Here is a 19,130-nt window from a genome sequence, read left to right on the forward strand (position 1 = left end):
TCGTTGTTAAGACGGTTAAAAACTACCTTATCATCTGGGAATCTCGTGGATTGCCATTTTCTTCTAGCTCTTCTTTTTTCCAATATCAACTCCTTTATTTCGATAGGATATTTTATTTCTTTTTCTCTCGCATTCGAAATAGTTTGAGTACTTTCTTCTGCAGCCTGCTGCACATCAGCAATAAATTGTTCTACTTCATGATCAATTTGTTCAATTGTTTGCATAGGGGATCTTAGGTTTATAAAATTTTCAAGTTTGTCTCTGAATTCGTTCCAGTTTGTTCTGTTATTCACGAGCTTGGGATTACTTTTTTCTATTATTTCTGTTTCGCTCAGTGATAAAATTACTGGAGTATGATCTGATGATAAATCATAATTACCTTCGACACTTATATGATTTCGTTTAATACCTTTAACTACGAAAAAGTCTATAAGGTCTGGTATTTTGTTAGGATCAGATGGCCAATATGTTGGCGAACCAGAAGAATAAAATTCGCAGTTGTATTTTCGGCCTGCTTGGTATAGCCGTTTACCTTTTGTTGTTATGAGCCTAGATCCCCATTGGGTGTGTTTAGCATTGAAGTCGCCACCAACAAGGAAGTTATGTCCTAACAAATGTAGGAGTTCTGCATAGTCTTCTTCAGTTGGAGAGCGCCTCGGAGGGCAGTATATAGCTGCTATTTTGAATTCTTTCTTTTTTATACCAATACTAATTGTTGTTACTTGCATGTTTTCTTTAGTAAACTTTGGTTCTTCAAAGTGTGTTAAGCACTTTTTTATAAGTATTGCTGATCCTCCCCTAGCTTTGTCAGCTGGGTGCGGAGCGTGATAACATGTATAGTTTGGTAATTTATTATCAAGATTTTGTTCAATAGCGAGGTGGGTTTCGGACACCAAACAAATGTCTATATGCTCTATGTCTAAAAAGATGTTTAGTTCTGAAACATGCTGTAAGAGACCGTTTGCATTCCATGTTGCGATTTTGAGGGTTCTGTCCATCATTGTTTTTTAAGAGCGACTTCTTCGCTTAGCTGTTTTATGTTTAAATCTTGTTGGTCAATCCTTTTCAGGATGAGTTCCAGCATTTCTTTTATAGAAGTTTCCTCATTCTTCCGCACATTTTTTACAATCTGGGAATAGGATTTATTTTCATCACTTTTGCTTAGTGCAATTGCTTTTCCCGGTTGATTTTTAGTAATGTTATCGACCGTTACTTTTTTGCTTTCAACTACTGGTTTTGTGTTGGTTGAGTTTCTAAACTTGTTCCCAGTTTTGTTTTTTCTTTTTGTGTCTTGGAACTTTTTTGCTACTGGACATCCTCTGTAACTTGCAGGATGATTGCCTTGACAATTAACACATTTCGCTTTCTGTTCTCTGCCCATGGGACAGTTTTTGGTTGCATGTCTGCACCACCATAAGTAACACTGATAAATCACGATAAACGCCAAAAAATAAATTCCTTATCATGGATGCGAATTTGAAATATTTCTAAAAATTTGTTTAGAAATTCTAAAGAAGAACACCCACGTTCCGCCCAATTATTCTATTCGATCAATTTTCGTTACTGTCAAGAGAGCTGGTCAAAACCATTTTTACCATCGCATACATATCTATCGCCGCCATTTGGTTGGAATCTCTATTATTTTCAAGAGCAAACAAATTCGAATCGGTTTTAAAGGAGAAATTCTTCCACTTATGTTTACATATATATGTACACCATGGAACATGCGGAAATTCTATGGAAATACCAAAACGTTAGGATACAATTCCAAAACGACCATAAACGAAATTCTGTCGAGACAACGACCAACCAACGATATGTGGTTCAAGGCAAACGGTTCTGATGCGACGATGGTATGAATATCAACCCTTAACTCCTTGTACTTAGAACAAAAATAACAATAACAGTAACAGTAACAACAAGCAGCCTCCCACTTTCACAGGAAATGTGCGCCAGCCATTTGTCTAGGGAATTGTTTTGAAATATGTACGAAATGGTGACAACATGTGGACATGTGTTTGTCGTTCGGAATGAATCTGTGCAACAATTCACCAAACACCAAACACAACTATGTGTTTTGTGCAATTGCTTTTTAAGCCTTTTTCTTTAAAAAGGGTTTACAAAATAATATTAAACTGGATTCTTTTTGTTCTCTTAATTTTAAAAATCTTTTAAGCCTTCGAAAACTTTAATTTCTTTGGTGCCTGAAATAGAGAGTTGTCCAACCAGAGGTTTTATTTTAATAGCTTCCATTTGGATAGATGTTACTTATGAAGTTTTAATGTTTTACAAGCCTTAAAAACGCATTGATTTTGTTAAAATACACCAGAAAAATGCAATAATTTTGCAGTCATAATTCGCAAAGCTAAAGCAGTTTCTCAGACGGTAATATTAAAATTGGTTGGAAAATTTAAGCTATTCAAAAAATTAATCAAAGGTAAATATCAAAAGTCTGATAGTGAAAAAAAGGTTCTTATAGAAATTTCCTTGCAATTGTATAAAATAATTCGTTCGTACGTTCGGGTACCATTTTTCGTCGGCCTTATCAGAAGAATCAGTAGAGATATCGACTTTGAACAAATTTGGTTTTATAGATAATAATATCGAAAAATACAGAAAGGACTTTCCAAAAAGTGAATTGATGGTTTTTATACTAGAGCAATTTAAAAGACATGGAAGTTTTGGTTGACCCCAAATATCGCACGAATCACTAACGCTAGCGTCTTCAATCAACCGGGCCTAGAACATTAATAGAGTCTGAATACTAAATACAACAACAGTTTGATTGTGCTTCCACAATTCTGGAATTACATTTGTTTCACGGGTGCCACAAATCATCAGATTATTTAATTTGTTGTCCTTAATTCGTTCATAATAATTTACGAAGCCATTTTTCAATGAAATTTAACATTTAAAACAATAAAAATTCTTTTGAAAAGGTATTGTAGTTAAATAATACAAAATAAATCCGGGATCTTCCTCTACTGCGTTGTCCTGTGGGTGTGGATTCGAAGACTTTCCGGGCCGGAGCATTGGTTTTCATGCCCTCTACGTGAACCAGCCATCTTAGTCGTTGGACTTTTACCCTTCTGGCTAAGTCTATGTCGCTTTACCTCCCGTACAGCTCGTGTCGTTCCATATTCTCCTCCACTCCCCTTCGCTGCATACGGGGCCGTAGATCACACGAAGAACTTTTCCCTCGAACCGACCCAAGGTGCTTTCATGCACTTTTGTCATAGTTCTGCACCGTATAGCAGGACGGGAATGATAAGGGTCTTATATAGCGACACTTTGGTGTTTAGAGAGAGGAATTTACCACTAAATCGCTTTCTTAGTCCAAAGAAACAGCGGTTAGCAAGAGTTATTCTTCGTTTTATCGCAGCGCTAGGAACCTAGGTAGACGATGTTCTTGACTACCTCAAAGTTACGTCTGTCGATGGTGAAGTTTTGAACAAGATGTTGGTGTCGTTTCTTGACGACAGCATGTACTTTGCTTTGCCCTCAATTACCGTTAAACCCATTTTTGCCGCCTCTGGCTCAATACTCACAAAAGCCCCATTGACATCACGCTGAGTTCTTCCGATTATGTCAATGTAATCAGCATATGTTAGTAATTGGGCAGACTTTTGAAAGATAGTGCCTTTAGTTGTGACGTGTGAGCTCTGCTCGATTTGGTGTTCTTGAGTTTTTTCTAGGATCTGCCGTAATGTGAATATTTGATCGACTGTGGACTCTCCTGGTCTAAAACCACACTGATAAGAACCTATCAGGTTGTTGACGATGGGTTTTAGACGTTCACATAATACGGCAGAGAAGATTTTTTATTCGGTAGATTTTAGAAGATTTTTTAGGAGATTTCAGCCTTTAGACTTTACTTCGTCTAAGTCGGGAGGACGGTATTGTTGGCTTTCATCGTCTATGTTAAATGGATCATCCTGCCTGACAGCAGAATTAAGTTCGTCGTCGCCGTTATATACAGTATGCAGAAGTGGTCATTCCATATCCTCAGTATTGACTGTGCTTCCACTATGATGTTTCCACTTTCGTCTATGCAGCCTTGGGTTCTAGGTTTATGTACCTGTGAATTTCGTTTCAACTGTTCATAAAACTTTCGAACTTCATTTCCAGTTTGGAACCTCTCACCATCTTCGACCGCACGCTTTGTATGGCCTCTCTTTTTTCCTTCTGAGAAGTCGGTGTTCCTCTCGTTTTTTCTGCTTATAGAGCTCATGAGCAGCTCTCGTCCTTTTATACAGATCCGCTTTGCGTGCCTGTTGTTTGGCTGCATTTACTTGCCAACATTCCTCATCAAACCAGGGGTTCCTTGTTGGTAGTTTCTTGAAACCCAGCATATCAGAGGCGGCTGGAAACCGTAAGTGCTACCTTGTCTACAGCAAGGTAGTGGTCCGAGTCGAGGTTAGCTTCTCGGAAAGTTCGGACATCAATGATATTGGAAGCGTCTCTGGCGTCGATCGCAATATGGTCAATCTGGTTGACGGTAGTTCCTTTGTGGATTTTGAGATGTGGAAAACGCGTACTGGCTACCATGACGTTTCGCCCCTCAGCAAAATCTATGAGCCTGAATCCGTTTTCCGAAGTGCTGTCGTGCCGGCTGTTTTTCCCAATTATTTCCCAAAAGATTTCTTCCCTTCCTAGCTTGGCATTAAAATCGCCCGGAAAATTTTAATATCGTAGCTAGGACACTGCTCATACGTTTTGTCTAAGAGCTCGATGAACAGCTCAAGACTTCTTGGCTAAGTCTGGCTCCAATGACAAAACCGCATCGAAACGAGCGCTGTTGGTTTTCCAACAAAAAATAGTAGTAAAACTACAAATAAACAGTAGTAAAACTACAAATAAACTTCGATATCAGAAATGATTTTTCGACAGTTTTAGCAATTATATATTTTTTATTTGTAATAAAAAAGAAACACATAAATTGATTGTTGCCACATATTTGTTCGCTCTGAGCCTTTCCAACGTCTCGTCGTCGGCTTGTTGGCAATAACCAATGTTCAATGAAAATTTCTGGAGTCTTTAAATCGCATGAACGAGACCGCCCAATCAACCAGCCTGTTTTTTGAGATAACACACTCATCAACCTTCCATTTCAATTTATTGATAGTAAGGTGTGTGGCATTCTGTTGAAAACACATGCCATCCAAGTCCACACCTTCTATTTCGGTCTAAAAATAATAATCTACAAACATTGCGCGAAAACGCTTGCTGTTCCAGTAACGTCATGATCGTTATTGTAATGGCGCCTCCTGAATGCAAACCTTATCAAAAAGTAATTTTTTTTAATGAACTAGTGATTTTGAGCAAATGCTTTTTGACGAACTCATTGAGCCAAAATTAGCTTTGTCACTAAAGATGATTTAGCGATGAAATTTATCATCTTGACGCATTTTCTTCAGAGTTCAATCGGATAACTTACGTGCGTCGCTTTAAATAGTCTATTGGCTTCAATTCTTGGTTTAGCTTCTTAGTTTTCTATGTAAAAGAAGATCCTCACGAACGATACGCCACAATGTTGTCTAACCGATGCCCAATTCTTGAGAACAACTTTAAATTGACTGGTATTGATCTTTTGACTAACTGCTGTATTAAAATCACACAACCTATATATCAACTTTCGTATCATATCAACTGAATCTTTTGCATTAAACTTGTTCTTACCTATCTATAAAGGCTCTTAAAGCTACGATCATCGACTCCGAATTTCGGTATATAATTTTTATAAGTTGAAGAAGTTGCTCTTTCGTGAACTTTAACATACATAAAATGCTGAGCTTACTAAATAAATTGACAATGACAGGTCGATTATTAAAGATTATTAAAACCTTATAGAGCCCTACCGACAGGTACCAGTTTATTCTCAAAATTTCCCAATTTTTATGTAACATAATATGACTTGAGGTTCTTCTGTATATTATATCTAAATTCAAAACTATAAGCTTTTTACTAAAATAATTTTGTATTAATTATTTGTAAATTTTATTTTGCAGAGTTCATGACGTCTCCCGATCAGGATTCAGCCAATGGCCATTTATGTCCGTTCACACATGGGGTGAATCTCCACACGGTAATTGGCAACTAGAAATTCACAACGAAGGACGTTATATGGGTAAGTTCAAACTTGCATTTTTAAATCATGTCCTCAGACAATGTAACAAAAATAATCTATTATGTCTTTGTAAATAATAATGAAATACCATTTTCTAACATTACTTATAACCTTTCCAATTTTCATGCTGCTTTCTCTTTGGAAACAAAATCACGGTGGCGGTCCCAACACTAATAACATAACATATGAATTCTATAACTTTGTAACTATTGCAATGATTTCTTATGTTTTTTTGTTTTACTGTTGTCTATCTTTTTGTGTTACATCAAAAATACAAAATATACTATTAAATAAGTAGGTCATGCCTTATTGCGAGAATGGTCGCTTATATTTTATGGAACAACACTTCCAATCGATCCCAACGACCCAATATCGATGCGCACAAATCCGTCCGAAGACACAACAACATCATCGTCCTCGTCATCATCATCATCTCAATCATCATCGCAATCATCTTCTACGTCAACCAATCTCCATCAAATCTACTCGCCCCAATATCCTCGAATGCCAGCAACCAATTTCAATTCATTTTCCACACAAAGTAAACTAAATGCGAAGGTTAGCTCCATGAAGGGAGCCAATGGAACGGCCACTGTGTTGTTAGGTCCTGGCAGCAAGAAACAACAACAACAGCAATACCATCAAGTTTCGGCTACGTATGGTGTAATCCTGGGTTCTGCCAAAAATAAATCCAAAAATGGAAAGAATGGCAATTCGAGTGGAGGCGGAGGTGGAGGTGGTAAAAATAAAGGCTCTAAGTCATCAAATCGACCTGGTAATACGCAACAACAACAACAATCACCGGCATCAGTATCGAAAAATAATTTCTATCGCATTCCGACTTCGAACGGCAAATCGTCATCCTCATCATCAAAACAAACTTCTGGTTCGACGCAACGTCCCAAAATGTCCCAACAAGCGAATTACAATTCAAATGGTGCTGTTGTGGTGCCTAGTAGCAAGTCGGCCTCGGATAAGTCCATTCAGGGTGTTGGACAAACGATGACAGCTGCTAAACTACCAATCAAGGCCCCAAAACAAGTAAAAGATAATAACGCCTACAATGGCAATAACGGTGGTAGTGGAAGTTCCATAGCAACAACGTCATCTAAAACTGCCGCAGTATCGGCATCTGGTGGTACAGCATCCGCATCATCATCATCATCAATGTTGTCGATGCCACCACAAAAGACAAATCACCGGATACCAAAACTTTTCGAACATTATGAAAAAATTCAGCAAATTTTCCCAGAATTCCATCCGTACATGGGTGCTGCTGCTGCTGTGGGTCTGGTTCCAGGACAAAAAGATGCAACATCATCATTATCTTCTTCATCGTTGTTGTCGCCATCATCATCGTTGGCATCAGCCTCCACGTCGACATTATCGCTGTCATCTTCCATCACCAGACAGGGACCCAATAGAAAGCAATTCCAATTCTATGATCCATCAGTCGGTGTTGGTCTTAGTGGAAGCTCCTCATCGTCTAGTGTTGTTGGAGGCCGAGGAAGCAGTGGCGTTGCAATTGCAAATCCAAAGCCATCCCGGGAGAATTCAAAAAAGTCCTCTCCACCAACTAACAATGCTGGATATCAACTACAACATCAGGAGTTTCAACTTACTCCTAAGCAACTGTCATCGGGTCACCATCAGCAGCAACAGCAACAACCACTGGCAAGACCGCCACCACCAGCACGTACTGCCACACAACGACCTGGTGAAAAGATTTATTTACCAAATAGGAAAAGCACTAACGGTAGAGAAAGATAGACATTTTTTTTTTGTGCTACAAAGCAAGATACTTTATTTGATAACCTTTTTATGTGTATGATTATCCTACCACCCCCACCCCCCTCTCGGTGCATCCTTTGTTAATTTTAATTTAGTTGATATCACATATCTTTTAAATATTTCGGATTTTTACCATTAATTAAGTTACAATTATTTTTGTTTTAGTTTGTATCGTGTTTTTAAGATTTTTCTTGTAATAAAAAATTAAAAATGTTAACAATTTTAATTTTAAATAATGAATCTAGACTTTTTAGGTTATGATTTTATAGTTACAGATTTGAAAATTTAATTAAAATTCATTAAACAGATTTTACTCGATTCATATAGAGTTGGGAAGTATTGATTACTTTTCGAAAATTGTAATGTAAACGTTAAATTTACTGATTAATTGATAAAGAGGACCGTAAGCCCCATTCGATCTGCTATCAATAGTTATACGGGTTAAATTCCTTCTTAAGCTAGCCTGACTTCGATTGAAACTTAATCGACAAAGAATAGATGGACACAAAATGTAAAGGAGAGCTGCAAAAACTATCTGTGACCAAAAAGATGTAGGAGATTTATCAAGAGAAGCCATTGACTATAGTGGTAATAAAGTCAACCTTGAATACTTTTTATTCTATGAATTTGAACGGAATAGTACGCCTGTATTCAAGAATTGGCCTAACAAAAAAATTAATTTTAATATTTTATAGATTACGGAACTCTCGGTAAAATATATTGACAAAACCCAGTGGCTTGTTAGTCTGTTTTAAAATATAATTATAGTTATTAGTAAACGTTAATTTTGAGTCAAATTCAAGTTAGAAAAACTGGATTCTCTATTCAAACGTTGCGATCTCAACCTTTAGTAATAAAAACTACTACAATACTTTTAAGTGTCTTGTAGCTTCTTATACTCCTTGGTGCATTTATCAATTCAAAATATTTTAATATTACCTGCATAGATAAGCGATATAGATTTATTTGAAACATAAGGCAAATTATTAAGAATTAAAATAAACAGCAGTGGACCAAAGTGACTGCCTTGAGGTACACCAGAATTGACTTTAAATTGACAAGAAGATCTTTAAAATATGACGAAATCCACATAAAGGAACGGCTATAGGACTTTAATTCGTGACTAAATTTTCAGGACATTTTTCTCATCACACTTCAAGAAATTGAATATTCAGCCAGGCCTTAGTTCTTTTATTTCAATTGGAGAACATTTAGTATCCTAAACTTCTAGAGTATGGGATTTAGTTTATGTTATTTGATTTGTTGGTCTTCAGAACCGATGCCCGTAACTATAGTTTATGCGTAAAAAACTTTACCCAATACCGTACGAAACTAACCTTCGTAATAATCCTTGATTTCCTCTCCAATGTCATCCGAACATTGACAATAGTGATGAAATAAATGATATAATTTCACCTCTGTGCAAACAAAAATACCGGAACGTCTCGACGGGAAATCGATTAATGAGATCACCAGCAACGCTTATATTTGCAGAAAATCTTCGACTGAGCCTTCCTTTCATGGTACAGTCGCTCGTCGATTTTAATGACCATTATCATTGGGAAAAAGATACGTTAGAATCACGACTTTTGAAGTAAGTTTAAATACATTTCAATGTTTTTTGCGATTGTTAAGTCATCGATCATAGTAAATGACAAACATTCAGCTTAAATTAAAATGACAGCTGTCAAATGCCAACTCTACCGTGTTTTTCTTTGTTGTATGCTAAAATAATGCATACATACATCATTTGGCAAGTACATGGACTACAAAAACCATCATTCTTAAAGGAACAACATACTAACAATATTTTTCAGAATCGTCAGAAACGTCAAATAAAGATGGACAATTTTAATCAATTTCGAGGAGCTTCTCATAAAAGCTTACCTTTATCAGGTACCATATGTGTTCGTGTTCGGCTTATAATTTAGATTTTAAATCATTCCAAATGAAGAAAAATAACAACATACAAAATTGGTCTGTTCCCGTACTGTATTTCAATCGCCGAGGTCTGTTCCGTCATTTATGATATATATTAGTTAGAAATAGAGTAGAAATTTATCGAAAAAAAAACTGATTAGCGGCGAGAAGGTTGCCACTCAATGTAATGTATGAGAATCTGTCACGTTGACGTTTATAAAATTGCTATACCACAAGTTTCTGACAGAAGAAGATCTGACATTTGCGACATTTGCGACCATTGTCAAAATCAATGATTTATTGTATTTATTGTATGAGAATTTGTGTTGTTGAAGTATGTTTAATAGCTACACCACAAATGTCAAAGAGAACTGACATTTGCTGCCATTTGCAAAAGCAATAGCTGTTTCTTGAGTGACACTTTTTTTTGATTTTTTATTTGATTCTATTTTCTATGTTTTGCATATATGAATGTTTAAGTAAAGGGTTTTCCATTAAAGGTGGGTCGATTTTAATATTGAATAAAACTTATTGTTTATGAGATATCAATAAGATGGCATCTCTGGGTGGCGTGCATTCAATAGGCCGCGTTTTCGATTACCTTGGCTCATAAACATGGCTAAATTCGACCGATAATCTTTGATGACCGCCGTGGTTTACCGCTTATTCGCGTGGACCTTCGTCTTAAGAAAGCCTCGCAAGAAAAAGTCTAAAGGGGTTAAATAACAAGATATTGGTGATCAATTGACGTAGTCAGAATTTAAAAAAAAAACATGGCCGCCACGAGCTATCAAAATCAGCCAGTCCCTATTGGAAAACTCTTTATATAGAATAGAATAGATACGTTGTTGTAAAATGTATTATTTTATTTAATTAAAGTAAGTTTTTATTGAAATCTCTATAAAATAAATGAATTAAATAAAAACCAGCGCTGTGGCAACACTGATCTGAATTATATAGTTATGTCACAGACATACACCACCACCATACCTACAATATCACTTAACGTGATGGACGGATATAGCCATCGAGCTATCGGCGCCGTCCAATATAAACAATAACTTCCGTCAATGACCAGTGACAAAAATCTTAAACAGATAAAAATTCTTCCCAGCGAGTAACATAAACAATTACTCGCTGTAAACATAAATGTGCTGATTCGCACATCTTATCGATTGTGTCACCATCATTCCCGTTAGATCATGTATTGATCGTATATCAGAATATTAGAATGGGGATGATCGGTTGGTTATAAATAAGCCTGTAACAGTCGATGAGTCGTCTTTTTCATTCATAACTTCGTATAAGCCTATGGTTTCCCCCGACCCACGGTAAGGGACCAGAAGCTTCAATAAATTAATCTTTAGAACTGTAATTAAGAAATAATTGTCTCCGCGTAAAAATTTATAAAGTTTAAATAAAAAGTCTAAAAGACTAAATAAAAAATTTCGTGTTGTGTTTTTTATTATTTGAAACTCCCGAGTGGACGGGAGTATAAATGGTTTTTTTTACCTTAGCGGGTAATTAAAGACATAACTGGCGCAGTCGGAAACGGGCTCCTTAAAACCGAACGGAAAAACGAAAAGTGAATAAACCGAAAATAAAAGTGAATAGACCAAAACTAACATAAAAAGTGGGAAATAATAATAAAAAAAAAATAAATAAAAATAAATACAAAAAAAAAGAAATATTAATAATGAAAAGTGAAAAATAAAATTAAAAAGTAAAAATGTAAAATAAATTTTACTACTATACTAATAAAATAATAGTGCATTAAAAAAAATTAAAATTGAAGGAATAAATAAATAAATTAAAGAAGTAAAAATAAGAAAAAAAAAAAAAAAGGAAATTTTACGATAAGCAGTGAAAATAATTAGAAAAAAAAAAAAGAAGAAAGAAAATTGTTAGTGACAAAACAAAATGAAAGGAAAATTTTAGTGATAATAAATACCTAACTAATAAAAAAAAAGAAAGAAAAAAAATAAGAGATTATAAAAAAAAAAAAAAAAAAAATAATAATAATAGAACTACTGACAGTACCTAGTAAAAAAAAAAAAAAAAAATAAAAAAAAGACAGTAACGTGAAAAATCAACTGTAAATCAACTATAAATCATCTAATCAACTATAGACCAACTTTAAATCAACTTTAAATCAACTGTAAATCAACTGTAAATCAACTAAAATCAACTTTAAATCAGCTGTAAATCAACTATAAATCAGCTATAGATCAACTGTAAATCAATCAACTTTAAAGTAGCAGACAGTTATGAATAAGTAAAGTAAGAATTATGATAAATACAAATTTTTGTTCATATTAAAAAAAAAAAAAAAAATTATATAATATTATTTTTATGCAATAATCCGTATTAAGTATATCAGTTTACCACAGTGTTTGTCTAGTATAAAAGAAGATAAATAAATAATAAGAATACCTACCTACAAAAAAAAAATAAAACAAAATGAATTTCTTAAAAACCCCAGATCTACTCAAAACTTTACCAGAATTTACTGGTAAACCAACAGAATTGGAAGAATTCGTGAGATCCGCGAATTTGGTGTGGAATGCACTGAGCACAATAGAAAACGCACCATTGCAATTGTGGTTGCAAGTTCTTAGAAACAAGATCAAAGGTAAAGCTTCAGATAGATTACGCCTCTACGGCAATCCAGATACCTGGGATGGAATTAAAGACATACTTTATAGACATTTTCAAGATCACAGGGATGAAAGAACTCTCTATAATCAATTAAGTTTGATAAGACAAACTAGTAGCTTGTCTAAGTTTTACGATGATATTTTAGATATCATCACAACGCTTAACGCACGAGTCAGACAAAACGAAGACAATTTAGAAATACGTAATAGAATGATACGAAGAAATATTAAAGAAGGTTTGGAAACCTTCGTAAAAGGCTTAAGGGATCCTTTTAGAACAATAGTTATGTCCAGAGATCCGGACACTTTAGAAGAAGCGTACGAAATTACACTTAGTTTAGCAGAAGCTGGTAGATCGTCTACAATAAATTTTAATAATAACCAACAACGGGTCAACAGAAATAATTATAACAATAACAATAATAATAACTATCAAAATAGGTACAACAATGGAAATTCAAATAATTATTACCAAAACCGAAACAATAACAATAATGATTTTTGGAATAGAAACAACGACAATAATAACATGAACAGAAACAATAATTACAATAATAACACGAATAGAAATAATAATTTTAACAATAATAATTCAAATAGAAATAACAATTTCAACAATAATTTTAATAATAGAAACAATTTCGAAAATAATTCTTTTAGGTATAGGAATAATAATTCTGGACAACAGAGAACAGTTAACGGGGGCGAACCAATGGATGTTGATCCAAACCCATCTACTATTCAAAGGGGTTTGAATAGAAACCAGAATAATAGAAATTTTAGACCAAATGAGGTCTATTGTCAGGAAAATTTTCGGCCAGAAGCCTCGGATTAAGTACGTTACCGTATGTAGAAGTAAAAGTAAACGAAAATAAGAATTTAAAAATGTTAGTAGATACTGGATCTTCAAGTTCCATACTTAGTCCAGAAGGTATAAATAAGAGAAAAATTATAGATATAGAACCTAGAGTAGCAAAATCTTTTAGTGGTAACACAACAATTAATCAAAAAGTTGAAATGACTTTATTCGAAGAATTCGGGTTAGATTACCCAGTAGTAACATTTTATTTGCATAAATTTCATGATTATTTCGACGGGATAATCGGAAACGATATACTTAGTGAACACAAAATAATTGTAGATTATGGGAAAGGAGAACTTAAAAGAGGACATTTTAAATTAAAAATGGAATTTAAACCAATAGTAAGGACATATGAATATGAGTTAGAACCAAGGCAGATTATTTGCGTTGAAATCCCCGTAGATAAAAAACGTGGTATCATACAAATATTAGAACGAAACTTAGGTAATGTTGAAGTCTTAGACGACGTATACTGTTCTAAGAAATGGTTGGCAAAGTTAACGTTGAAAAACAAAACAAACCACCCTCTAACTTTTAGAGTTCGACAACCTTTAAAAGCCAAACGGCTTTACGGTCCAGAGAAAGATATTTGCTTAGCAGCAGAAGAATCTCTAGATGTCAACTTAGCAGTTGACCAGTTTCCTAATATGCAACCAAATAAATATGATGAGGTAAAAGGAAAAGAAAGAGAAAATGAAACAAAAAAGATAGGCAAACAGCCAGATAAAACTAAGAAGAATATTAAAGGTAAAAAACCTAAGTTCAAAAGGACAGGCAAAAAGCCGCAAATAAACTATGAAAATAACGAAAATAACGAAAAGACAGAAATACTTAATGAAAAAGTAAATAAGAATAAGGAAGAAATAAATTATTGCAGAATAGATGCACAATCAGAAAATATTAATGATCTAATGTCACAAGTAGAATTAAATCACTTAGATAGTGAGGAAGTAGAGCAACTGGAAGATATTCTAACGGAATATGCAGATGTATTTAAGAGAGATGGGCAAAACCTTACTTTTACGAATAAGGTAAAACATGAAATTAAAACTACGGACGAACGACCTGTATATGTAAAAAATTATAGACATCCCTATGTTCACAAGGAGGAAATTCAAAAACAAATAAAGGAAATGTTAGAATCAGGAATAATTAGACCAAGTAGTTCACCATGGTCCTCACCAGTTTGGATAGTGCCTAAGAAAGATGATTCATCAGGAAATAAGAAATGGCGATTAGTCATAGATTTCAGGAAAGTTAATGAAAAAACTATAGACGATAGGTATCCAATACCAAACATACAAGAAATATTGGAAATGTTAGGCAAATGTTCCCATTTCACCACACTCGATTTAGCATCGGGATTCCACCAGATTGAGGTAGATAAGCGAGATATCAAGAAAACAGCCTTCACGGTTAATAATGGTCATTACGAATACACGAGAATGCCATTTGGGTTAAAAAACGCGCCCGCGACATTTCAACGCGTAATGGATGCAATTTTAAAGGACTTAATAAATGTCATATGTTTTATTTATATGGATGATATTATAATATTCTCCCAAAATCTCATTGAGCATACTCAAAATCTACGAAAAGTTTTTGAAGCACTAAGAAATGCTAATTTAAAAATTCAAATAGAAAAAAGCAAATTTCTTAAAGAAGAAGTAGAGTTCCTTGGTCACGTTGTGACTAGAGATGGTATTAAGCCAAATCCACGGAAAATAGAAGCGGTTGAAAATTACCCAATCCCAAAAACACAGAAACAGATTAAACAATTTTTAGGATTACTCGGATATTATAGGAAGTTTATTAAGGATTTTGCAAAAGTAACAAAACCAATGACAGAAAAGTTAAAGAAAGGTCAAAAAATTGATATAAATAACGAAAGATATTCAAAATGCTTTAGAGACTGTACAAACATGCTAACATCAGAACCAATTCTAGCATACCCAGATTTTAGTAAACAATTCTTGTTAAGCACAGACGCATCTAATTATGCAATAGGAGCTGTGTTATCTCAAATTCAAGAAGGATTAGAACACCCTTTATGTTACGCAAGTCGAACATTGAACGATCACGAGAAAAATTATTCAACAATAGAAAAAGAACTATTAGCCATAGTTTGGGCGACAAAATACTTCAGGCCATACCTTTACGGTACAAAATTTAAAATTCAAACAGACCATAAACCTTTGAAATGGCTTATGAATTTAAAAGAGCCAAACAGTAAATTAGTAAGGTGGAAATTACAAATGGAAGAATTTGATTACCAAGTAGACTATAAACCAGGTAAAATAAACAGTAATGCAGATGCTTTAAGTAGAATACCCCTTGAAATAAATCATGATGAAATAATAACAACTGACGCTACAATTCATAGTGCTAGTGAAGATGACCATGGGTACATCCCAATATCAGAATCTCCATTAAATTTATTCAAAAATCAATTTATCATAGAGAAACTTAGAAGTGGAGCTAATCAAATTAGGACTAAAAATATTTTTAACAAAATTAGGAAGACAATAAAGTATAAAAATTTTACAGAAATAGATATCATTCAAATTATAAAAAATCATTTTAACCCTAAAAGCACCAATGCTATATACGTGGAAGATCTCCAATTATACCTTCAAATACAAAATGTGTTTAAAAACCATTTCCACAGATCAAAAAGATTTAAAATATTAAGGTGTACAAGAATTTTAAAAGATGTAGAAAATGAGCAAGAGCAAGATGAAATTATTGTAAATTTACATAAGGAAAACAATCATAGAGGCATAACAGAATCCTTTGAACGTATTAAACGCGAATATTTCTTTCCAAATATAAAAGAAAAACTAACAAGATACATAAATAATTGCGAAATATGCCAAGTCGAAAAGTATGACAGAAACCCTTCAAAACCAAAATTTGAAAGCACAGAATCACCAAAAAATCCTTTAGATATCATTCACGTAGATATTTTCTTTTTGCAAAAAGGTAAACCCATAATAACAATTATTGATAAATATAGTAGATTTGCACAAGCATACGAACTACAATCTAGAAATTCAATACATTTAAAAGACGCTATCCTCAAATACATAAGTACATTCGGCAAACCAAAACTAATAGTTATAGATCAGGAAAAGGCAGCAACTTCAATAGATTTTCAGGAATTTTTAAGAAATGAAAGAATAAATTTGCATTTCACAACAATAAGTAACTCAAACTCAAATTCTCCAGTAGAAAGATTCCATTCAACAATTTTAGAACATTTAAGAATATTAAAAAATCATAATAATATCACAACAGATGAAGCGTTACCAAGAGCAATTTTTGCATATAATAACTCAATTTGTAGTGCAACAAAATATACACCGTTTGAATTATTTTATAGGAGAATACCAGAAGCATTAGAAGAAAAAGCTTATTTAGACACATGTGAAAAGAAAAATAAAGTAATAGAAAAACGAAATATAAACAGAAATGATCCTAATGAATACAAAGAAAAAGACAGATTGTATCATAAAATAAGGTACTCAAGAAAGCTACAACCAAGATTTAAAAAATATTATACACAGAGAAATAATAAAGTAACAGTTTTCGCCACTAATAATAAACAATACCATAAATGTAAAATAAAAAGACCTCGAAAATTTCAGGAACAAGATGGAAGTGCTTAAAACAACACTTATACTCTTTTTGACGTTAAGGACAATATCAGGACAAGGACTTGACACACTTAGTTATGGACAAACTGGACAAAGACTAGAAGTAATTGACTTAAACTACGGAGAGGGATATATCTTAATTAGAGACCAGGAATTACAAGTTATTACAAATTATAGGAAAATATTACACATAATTGATACCAACAATTGGGAAGAGAATTTGGTCATAATCAAACAGAACATTTTTAACTTAAGTTACTCAGATCATTTTCCAACAATGTTACACAGTTTTAATTCATTAGAAAAAGAAATTCACAGCTTAATACCACATTATAGGAAGAGAAGAGGTTTATTGAATATAGTAGGGAAAGGACTTAAATGGATTGCAGGAACAATGGACTCGGACGACGAGTTAGAAATAAAAGAAAAATTAGAAGTTAATGAAGCAAATAATAAAAATGCTATAAAAGATCTAAATGATCAGGTAAAAATAAATGACGAACTAACTAATGCAATGAAATCGATAACAGACCACATAAATAGACAACAAAACTTAATTAATGATCAAATTTCAAATATATCGCTACAAGTAGAATCAGACTTAAATGAGATTGAACACATTCAACACGTATTTCAAATTCAATACGACATCCAACTGTTAAGAGAGCAGATTAAGAGGGTAAAAGAAAATCTGATGTTATGTAGATTAAACATTTTAGGCAGAGACATTTTCTCAGCCGAAGATAATATTACTATTAAAGATTTAATGTCGATTAAAAGTTCAGCATTATTATATAAAAATAAAATAGTATTTGTTGTATTAATTCCAAACTATTCTAAGCAAATATTTTATAAGGCCTTTATTGAGCCAATACCAAATAAAGAATATTTAGAATTAGATTCAAAATATTACACTGTAATATTAAGTAATAATTCATTCTTTGAATACGAAGAAAAAATAACATTGTTAAAGAAAAATTTAAAAAGAATAAAAGAAAATTGTATATCAAAACTGCTAACAGAAAATGCGGAATGTAATTATAAAATCAATAAAGAAAAAGAAATAAAGCAATTAACAAATAATGTAATTATTGTAAAAAATATACAAAAAACTAAAATTAAGCATAATTGTAATCAATATGAAAATTATTTAAGGGGACATAATCTAATAATTTTTGAAAATTGTAAAATAAAAATTAATGAAATATGTTATGAAACTGTAACCATCAATGAAAATTTTGTAATACCGAATTTTAACGAAATTAAAATAGGAAATATCTCAATTAACATTTCTATGCCAGAGTTGCATCTTAAAAACATAAAAAATAGACAAATCATTGAAGAAATGAGGTACTCTCATTCTCTTACTAGAAATATTTCATTCAGCACAATAGCTGTATTAACATTTGCAATTTTAATAATAATTTTCATCCTTCGTAAAAGGAAAATTAACAAAAACGTAAATATTGAAGTTAAAAACTCTTATTCTCCGGAGGAGAATCTTAAGGAGGGGGGAGTTATGTCACAGACATACACCACCACCATACCTACAATATCACTTAACGTGATGGACGGATATAGCCATCGAGCTATCGGCGCCGTCCAATATAAACAATAACTTCCGTCAATGACCAGTGACAAAAATCTTAAACAGATAAAAATTCTTCCCAGCGAGTAACATAAACAATTACTCGCTGTAAACATAAATGTGCTGATTCGCACATCTTATCGATTGTGTCACCATCATTCCCGTTAGATCATGTATTGATCGTATATCAGAATATTAGAATGGGGATGATCGGTTGGTTATAAATAAGCCTGTAACAGTCGATGAGTCGTCTTTTTCATTCATAACTTCGTATAAGCCTATGGTTTCCCCCGACCCACGGTAAGGGACCAGAAGCTTCAATAAATTAATCTTTAGAACTGTAATTAAGAAATAATTGTCTCCGCGTAAAAATTTATAAAGTTTAAATAAAAAGTCTAAAAGACTAAATAAAAAATTTCGTGTTGTGTTTTTTATTATTTGAAACTCCCGAGTGGACGGGAGTATAAATGGTTTTTTTTACCTTAGCGGGTAATTAAAGACATAACTATATATTTTTTTTTATTATTAT

The 19,130-nt window shown here is 33.3% G+C and overlaps 1 protein-coding gene across 2 annotated transcripts in view; it reads left to right on the forward strand.

Moving 5' to 3' along the window:
- Positions 1–19,130, forward strand: part of LOC129942321 (furin-like protease 1) — a 705,779-nt gene that overhangs the window by 656,279 nt on the left and 30,370 nt on the right. For both annotated transcript variants that reach the window (XM_056051194.1, XM_056051193.1), the window contains exons 8-9: positions 6,009–6,127; positions 6,426–7,883. In XM_056051194.1, the coding sequence (XP_055907169.1) occupies positions 6,009–6,127; positions 6,426–7,883 (1,577 nt within the window). The remainder of the gene's footprint in view (positions 1–6,008; positions 6,128–6,425; positions 7,884–19,130) is intronic.

This window comes from Eupeodes corollae, chromosome 1 (genome assembly GCF_945859685.1).
Source record: "Eupeodes corollae chromosome 1, idEupCoro1.1, whole genome shotgun sequence".
In the NCBI taxonomy this organism is placed as follows: Eukaryota; Metazoa; Arthropoda; class Insecta; order Diptera; family Syrphidae; genus Eupeodes; species Eupeodes corollae.